Consider the following 9,116-nt stretch of genomic DNA (forward strand, 5'->3'; position numbering starts at 1 on the left):
CCTAAACACTTCATGAACCTAGCCTAGTCTTCTTTTTTACTTCTCTACTCCAGTTGACGATGAACCTGGCCTGGTTCTGTTATGTAAATGCTCAGGTATAAGTCATGCTAGTAATAAATGGATAAAGTTATGTTGTAAGAAATGATTTATGCAGAAATACCGGGAGATATGGTTATTTACTGTTGTTTTGTTTGTTTTAACTTGATATCATGCTAGTAATAGATAGATCCAATTAAGATGAAAGAAATGATTTATGCAGAAATACTGGGATAAACTGTTATTTACTACTGTTTTGCTTCCATGGTTTGTTTCTTTCAACTTGAACTCAAGCATTGCTTTCCATATGGACTAGTTGAACTACCTTTGGGTGTAGGCCTTATCTGACTTCTAACTGACGTTGCTTAACAAGAATAACAAACTACTGCAAGGAAATTATTTTGAGAGGCCACTTTCAGAGATTATTATTTCTGAAGTTAAGATTTGTGCATACAGCCACACAGCATCAATCGCGGCTGGTAATCATGGAATACCTGTTATTGTGGCTGGGCATCACTTTGGGAATGCAAGTGGAATGGCTCCTCGTGCACAGTAAGTCTACTTGTTTTTGGTTTAGGGAGATAGATATGATCCACTTTATTTCCAAATATATAATAATAACTTATTTTTCAGCATTGCTGTCTATAAAGCGCTGTACAAAGGTTTTGGAGGTTTTGCTGCTGATGTAGTGGCTGCAATAGATCAGGTAACGATCTTTCTGCATGCTGCTTATTTTCTGTTCGTGTAAGCACAAAACTAATGACCCACTTTAGAATGTGATCCCTGCATGAAGAAAAGGCATGATTTCTACCTCCTTTTTGAACGAAAATAATAATAATCTAATGGGCTTGATATTCCAAGAGATCAATTATTGTAGCATATACTAGCTAATCAAGACGAGCACACTACAAGAAAAGATTATAAGCTGTTCAAATTTACTGAATAGATCTGCATCTGGAAGTTCGAATTCTGTGATGACCAGTTGTACTAATGTGTTGACTAAAATTTTAGTAAGTGTTCGACATATATTTATGTTGCAAGTTTCCGTGGCATTATTAAAAATTTTGGTGTGATATTCTTGGCTAAGATCTGCCAACTCATTAGAAGCATTTTAAATAATGAAGAATGCTCTATTGCAGCGCTGTTGACAACAACTCCTTGCATCACATTTGCAGGCAGCTGAAGATAACGTTGACATAATCAGTTTATCCATTACCCCTAATAGGAGGCCTCCTGGATTGGCTACATTCTTTAATCCAATTGATATGGCACTAATGTCAGCTGTGAAAGATGGCATATTTGTTGTGCAAGCTGCAGGAAATACTGGTCCTTCCCCTAAGAGCATGTCTTCATACAGTCCATGGATTTTTACTGTAGGCGCTTCTGCCCATGACAGGGAGTACAACAATTATGTTGTACTTGGCAACAATTTGACCATTTCAGGAGTTGGCCTTGCTCGTAAGTTCCTATTAAGTTATTTCATTATGTGCTCTGTGCACGACTGCACATGGCGACCTTTTTAACTTTTGTTAAACTGCAAACACAGCTGGAACAGATGGTGATTCCATGTACAATCTGATTGCTGCACCTCATGCACTGCAAAATTATACAACTACTCCAATTGAAATGTCCCTAGGAGAGTGCCAAGATCCAAGCCATCTAGATAAAGATCTGATAAGGGGGAAGATACTGGTCTGCAGCTATTCCATAAGATTTGTGCTTGGCCTCTCTTCTGTGAAGCAAGCTTTGGATACAGCAAAGAATGTCAGTGCTGCAGGCATTATATTTTACTTGGATCCTTTTGTCCTTGGTTTCCAGCTGAACCCAACTCCAATGGATATACCTGGACTTATAATACCATCATCTGATGACTCTAAGGTATGGCAGCCAATGCTTCAGCCTTATTATTCTTACTCTTTATATCCTTTTATTTCTTAGACCTTGATCAGTCTTTTTTCTTGTCCTGTTTAACAGCTTATGTTATGGTATTCAATAGTTCTGGATTTGCTGTATGAATCTGGCGTTTGGCATTGCAGTTGATTATGATAATCACGTTTGTTAATCAGCTTTTGCCTATTCTATCACTTGTTTAACCAAACCTTTTGCTGCTTCCATGGTTATTTTCCGAAAGCGGATTATAAATAACTTTAGCACGGCACATTTCAGTAACCACAAACTGAGCCTTAATGTATGAAGTGTGATACTTCATAATTATTGGGCATGGTAAATGCATCAGGAAGTTAAAAGGTTTAAGTGCCTATTCAGCTCTTGCAACATTTTAGTAGACTTATCCTGTTTCCCGAACTTCTGTTCATTTTAATCCAAGCTTCTTTCGGCTGCTGGTGTTGCTAAGCTTAATTTGCTCTGGCTGTTATGTGCGTGTTGATTAATCGGTCTCTCTTCTCCATAGTTTTTTTTCCTGTTCTCATGGTTTTAGTCTATCTTTTTTTGGCTTCAAGTTTAGTTGTTGAGTGCAGTATAGTAACAGTTGATGGTAGATCAACTGAATTACTCATGTGGGAAAATTATTCTATTTCTTAAGAAAAACTAAGGTGCTAACATATGTGACTCGATATTGCCAGATATTCCTAAGTTATTACAACGATTCGCTTGTACGAGATGGGACGTCAGACAAAGTTGTCAACTTCGGTGCAGTTGCGAAAATACTAGGAGGTCTGAAGCCAAATTATGGTAGTTCGGCACCAAAAGTGATGTTTTATTCTGCTAGGGGACCTGACCCTGAGGATAATACATTGGCCAATGCCGATATCTTGAAACCAAATGTGGTAGCACCTGGCAGTTCCATTTGGGGTGCTTGGAGTTCGCGTGGATTGGATTCTGCTGAATTTACCGGTAGTTTGACAATTTACCTTCTATTCCAGTTAATACTTAAGTATTAGTACTCAAGAGCATTAAACATACAAATTGCATTCCAATAGAATAGAAGTGTATTTCCAAAAAAATATGTTTTCCCTCATTGTATTACGTTCTTCAAATATGTATTTGGTAGATAAAAAACTAATGGTTGCCATGCTATGAACTGTGAGTGAAGCATATGAGGACTGAGAATGGTACTTTTGTAAATTAATATGCAATTATTGGATTCTTTGCTCCTTCCATTGCCAGCAAAACTGCCATAAACAAAAAGTACAGCCTTACATTTGTATTTTTCTGTTCGGGTATTTACGCCGCTAACAACTAGCTTAGCATTAGAATCTGACCTAATATCAGATTCTCCATTGCCATGAACAAGTCATGATGGTTGTCTGATTTTCCTCTTCAGGTGAAAGTTTTGCGATGCTCTCTGGTACAAGTATGGCTGCACCACACATTGCTGGCCTTGCGGCGCTAATCAAGCAGAAGTTTCCTTCTTTTAGCCCAGCAGCTATAGGTTCCGCGCTGTCTACCACTACAACTCTCAGTGACAAGCAGGGGAATCCAATCATGTCACAGCGAACATACAGCAACCCAGACTCCACTCAAACTCCAGCTACACCTTTTGACATGGGGAGTGGGTTTGCCAATGCCACTGCTGCTTTGGACCCTGGGCTCATATTTGATTGCAGTAAGTTCAATGGCCATTCATCTCTTGTTTATTTGCTCAAAAAAAAATCATCTCTTGTTTATGTTACTGCTAAGATTAGCTTGGGCTTGCCACAACTAGTGCGAACTGTGGTGTATTGCTTGAGACTAGCAGCTGGGTTTTGATTGACATCAGGTGTTAGGCCAATGTATGTCGAACCAACAGTTTATCAGATTGTTAGCATGGCTATGCCAAGGGGTGCATATATAGTGCAAATAACCCTCTAGGTTCTGATTGTAGTTTCGCGCTTGACAAACATGACTGTGTGACTAACTCCTTTCAAATTGTTTTGTTTTTCTTGTAAACTACAGGCTATGATGACTACCTCTCCTTTCTGTGTGGTATAAATGGTTCTGCTCCAGTAGTGGCGAACTACACCGGCAATAGCTGCGGGGCCTCCACCATGACCGGAGCAGACCTAAACCTGCCGTCGATCACCATAGCCGTGCTCAACCAGTCGAGAACAGTAACACGAACGGTCACCAACGTGGCGAGCGACGAGAACTACACGGTCAGTTGCAACGCCCCCTACGGGGTGGCGGCGTCTGCGACACCGGCTCAGTTCTTCATCCCCAGCGGGCAGAAGCAGCTCGTGACCTTTGTCGTGAACGCCACCATGACCAACTCTTCGGTGAGCTTCGGGGACGTCGAGTTCTACGGGGACAAAGGTCACCGGGTGGTCATTCCGTTCACGGTCATGTCCAAGGCTGTGTAGAGTTCCTGATAACTGAAAAGCTGACACTGAAACGGTGTCCTGACTGATCAAGCCATCAAGGTTGTATACGCAGCGGTGACCTGACTGCTTTGGAGGTAGAATGACCAGGATTTACCCTAGTTGTTTTGTTTGGTGTACATTTTGAAGCATGTCGTCCATGTAAGTAGATGCGTGGCTAGGTGAACAATAACTGTAAAGAGAATGTGTATCAGAACGCCCGTCTTTCGATGAATGAGAAATCCTTTTTGCAGAGGTCTTTTATCAGTTGCTACCTGCACTGTATGCTGTAGTTGTTTTTTTGGCTGATGACTTCCTATTGTGTTCCTGAGCTTTGTCAGGTTGAGTCGGCGGATATATATGTGTCTACTTCAATGCAGTATTTGAGAAGTTGTCACCGAAGGGGTGGTGGCGCAGTTGGCTAGCGCGTAGGTCTCATAGCTGAAAGCGAGTGATCCTGAGGTCGAGAGTTCGAGCCTCTCTCACCCCACAAAAATCCAGAGTGATGATGAAAACGCTCTGGTGACAACTTGGGTCGTCACAGTAGTCATCTCTTAGATGATGAGAGCTATACTGAGCTTTGGTATTTTTTTTTGTTCACTTGTATTTTTATATCTAGTACTACAATGCTTTGCTATTTTTTGACACAGGGACCTTGGTATTTATGTTTTTCTTTTGTTCACTTGTATTTTATATCTAGTACGACAATGCTTTGCTATTTTTTGACACAGGAACATTTGGTCTCATTATTTCTAGCATAGAAAAAAAACACATTTTTGTTTTACAATAATACCAACAAAATAATATGGCCATCAAGGTTTTTTGTTTTGTTCACTTGTATTTCTTTATATCTAGTACGACAATGCTTTGCTATTTTTTGACACAGGGACCTTGGTATTTATGTTTTTCTTTTGTTCACTTGTATTTTATATCTAGTACGACAATGCTTTGCTATTTTTTGACACAGGAACATTTGGTCTCATTATTTCTAGCATAGAAAAAAAACACATTTTTGTTTTACAATAATACCAACAAAATAATATGGCCATCAAGGTTTTTTGTTTTGTTCACTTGTATTTCTTTATATCTAGTACGACAATGCTTTGGTATTTTTTGACACAGGGACCTTGGTATTTATGTTTTTCTTTTGTTCACTTGTATTTTTTATCTAGTACGACAATGCTTTGCTATTATTTGACACAGGAACATTTGGTCTCATTATTTCTAGCATAGAAAAAAAACACATTTTTGTTTTACAATAATACCAACAAAATAATATGGCCATCAAGGTTTTTTGTTTTGTTCACTTGTATTTCTTTATATCTAGTACGACAATGCTTTGGTATTTTTTGACACAGGGACCTTGGTATTTATGTTTTTCTTTTGTTCACTTGTATTTTATATCTAGTACGACAATGCTTTGCTATTTTTTGACACAGGAACATTTGGTCTCATTATTTCTAGCATAGAAAAAAAACACATTTTTGTTTTACAATAATACCAACAAAATAATATGGCCATCAAGGTTTTTTGTTTTGTTCACTTGTATTTCTTTATATCTAGTACGACAATGCTTTGGTATTTTTGTTACACGGGAACATTTGATCTCATTATTTCTAACTTAGCAAAAATCACATTAGTTTTACAAAATTGCCAAGAAAATAATATGGCCAATCAACTTTACGTAAACTCCCAAAAATGAATTTCTCCGACAAAAGTTATTTAGCTAATGTAGTTATTCATTTAAGTACAGGCCATAAATAGACGTAATTTATTATTAACATTAACAAAGGTAAGTTTCCACTCCATGCCTACATTTCTTGATCTTTTCCATAATTTACAGAACTTAAGAAACATATTCTACTATGTTTTAAACCATGCTCAAAGAGAAAACACTTTAAAATGTATTTTACTAACTTTCAAACCTCAGGTTCCAAAAAACGTGGCTATTAATCATGGAACAACAAGTAATCCAAAAGTGAAAATGGGTTGTTTGTGCAACTCATATGCTCTTTCATCTTTATCTTCTTTGAGTGTTATGTTTTCTTCTTCTTCAGAGTAAACACGATGTTCATCTTGATATTAAAACAATAATTTGTATTTTTTGGTGATTCAGTATAACCATATGCATCATCGAAAATCTGCTAGTCTAGACACAGATACATTGGATATTGTTACCTAAATACGGATGTAAAATGAGCCTATGACATTCTCGTGCACTGTGCACTCTTATATTCCGTGTTCCCACTTCCTCAAGTTCTTGAGCACACATCTTAGAGGGAAACTGAGGGGGGGGGGGGGGGTGGTCATCGAGCAAGAGCATCTTTGAGCCTACAGATGCTACTCATACTCTTGGAGAATCGACATCTTCTAAACAGTTAGTCGTCATCCGAGAGCTTCCATCTTGTGGATACGCTAAGTTTGTGTAGGTCCGGGATCACCTCAAAATCCACTATTATTAATTGGGTGAGTAGTGAACTTAGCTCAACGCGGCGCTGAGTGCTCACCCTCTCCTATGAAGACGTAAAGCCCGCCAACAACTAGAACTTTGCGAAATAAATAATTGTGCCTTCAAACACTTGCTATTTACTTTCTAGTTGCTTACTTCTTTCTTTGTGTTTGTTCCTTTTGTACTCCCTTCACCTCTCAAAAAAGGGCTTGCATGTTGCTTCACGCATTTCCAAACCTACCAATCATATAGATGTTCAGCCACTCAGCTTGGCTTGTGATTGGTCCAATTGACCATGAAGCTTGCTTTGTGAGAAAAGAGGGACAAAGTTTAGGGCCTTGTTTTTAAGATATGAGAGAGTGCCCGGTAATTAGCTGTTGCTTGTTCTTACCTTTGCATGCTAATTAATAAACTGGATTAAAAATTGACACATCTTGATTTTTCACTTTGTTGGATATGTCAATGGTATAGTTCTCACTGTGTGTAGGTAGCAATAGCGGTCTGGTAAGAAATTTAAAGTTTTGCATGTTTTGTATATAGAAATTGTCACATTGCTATGCATGCAACAATACTAAAGAGGTTTTCCATGCGTTTACAAAACCCTATGACCACAAAATTGCGTCAAATTTGATTAGTACTCCCTCCGGCTCTGAAAAGAACGCTTATAATTTTTCTTTGAAATCAAATGGTGCAAAGTTTGACTACATTTTTAGGAAAAATATAAAAAACTACGATACCAAATTGATATCGTTACATACACAATTGAATATATTTTCATATCTAATATTGTAGGTGGACAATTTTCCTTACAACGTTGGTTAAATATTGCACCATTTGATTTGATATAATATTTATAGTCCTTCCTTTTGAAGTCAGAAAGACTAGATATTTATTGAAACCATATCGAAGTTTGTTGTTTACCGAGACCGAACCGGAGTCATAACTTCGTGTTTTGGTCCCTAACTCCTCCAACAAGAATGCTCGGCCGCTTTGACGCCATCGGTGAGTTTCAGAGGTTATGTCCCTTGGATTTTGGGTGGCCGTCTTCTTTTCTCTGGGACGACGATGTGTTTCAGATCATGGTCGCCAGAGTCTTCTAGCTTTGATCGACGACTTCTGACCGCCGCGTCAACAATGTTTCCCCGACTCTGATGGTGTTTTGGTGGGTGACCTGTGCAATTTTAAATTTCGACATGACCTTCGCCTTTAAAAAAATAAGATCTTATTTATCGACTTAACCGAATGAGCAGCTCTGGTGGTAAAGACAAAGCAGGGCATTTCTCCTAAAAAGAGAAAAAAAAGAGAGAGCGGGACATTTTGTAGCACCTAAAAAATCCCCGGAAAAACCCTGGTTTCGAAGATGATACCCCTTTGAGGTAAATACATTAGAAGTCCTACAACTTGCGCAAGACGGTCAGTTTGATGCACAAACTTGCAAAATGCGTGTTTCTGGTCATCAAACTTGTGCGGACGTGCAAATATGGTCACATTCCCGTACGTGGATGTATTTGCTGCCTACGTGGCATGCCAATGTGGCCAGGGCCCATTGTCAGTGGCTAGTACACGTGATGTTTTTTACTTTGTACAAAAGCAGTCCGACAATAGTTGCCCACTGGGCCCCACCTGTCAGTATTTGCTGTAAATATATTGGGCTGGGAAAAATTGAACGGATTGAAAAATCAAACTGTTGTAATGGCGCTAGTGGCCTATGTTGGAAATATGCCCTAGAGGCAATAATAAATTAGTTATTATTATATTTCCTTGTTCATGATAATCGTTTATTATCCATGCTAGAATTGTATTGATAGGAAACTCAGATACATGTGTGGATACATAGACAACACCATGTCCCTAGTAAGCCTCTAGTTGACTAGCTCGTTGATCAATGGATGGTTACGGTTTCCTGACCATGGACATTGGATGTCGTTGATAACGGGATCACATCATTAGGAGAATGATGTGATGGACAAGACCCAATCCTAAGCATAGCACTAGATCGTGTAGTTCGTATGCTAAAGCTTTTCTAAATGTCAAGTATCATTTCCTTAGACCATGAGATTGTGCAACTCCCGGATACCGTAGGAGTGCTTTGGGTGTGCCAAACGTCACAACGTAACTGGGTGGCTATAAAGGTACACTACAGGTATCTCCGAAAGTGTCTGTTGGGTTGGCACGAATCGAGACTGGGATTTGTCACTCCGTGTAAACGGAGAGGTATCTCTGGGCCCACTCGGTAGGACATCATCATAATGTGCACAATGTGACCAAGGAGTTGATCACGGGATGATGTGTTACAGAACGAGTAAAGAGACTTGCCGGTAACGACATTGAACAAG

General features: G+C 39.0%; 1 protein-coding gene and 1 non-coding gene across 2 annotated transcripts; both read left to right on the top strand.

The window, feature by feature from the left end:
• Positions 1 to 492: 492 nt before the first annotated feature.
• LOC125530782 (subtilisin-like protease SBT2.3) lies at positions 493 to 4,590 on the top strand (the record flags this gene model as incomplete). The annotated part of the gene is given in 7 exon segments (XM_048695185.1): positions 493 to 588; positions 670 to 742; positions 1,212 to 1,494; positions 1,583 to 1,914; positions 2,619 to 2,889; positions 3,320 to 3,601; positions 3,931 to 4,590. Coding segments are annotated over 7 exon segments (1,741 nt in total), but the record flags the coding sequence as incomplete, so codon positions are not given.
• Positions 4,591 to 4,733: 143 nt separating this feature from the next.
• Positions 4,734 to 4,821, top strand: TRNAM-CAU. The gene is given in 2 exon segments: positions 4,734 to 4,771; positions 4,786 to 4,821. It is a non-coding gene; the product is annotated as a tRNA-Met (tRNA).
• Positions 4,822 to 9,116: the final 4,295 nt, after the last annotated feature.

Source organism: Triticum urartu, unplaced genomic scaffold (assembly GCF_003073215.2).
Source record: "Triticum urartu cultivar G1812 unplaced genomic scaffold, Tu2.1 TuUngrouped_contig_6559, whole genome shotgun sequence".
Lineage (NCBI taxonomy): Eukaryota > Viridiplantae > Streptophyta > Magnoliopsida > Poales > Poaceae > Triticum > Triticum urartu.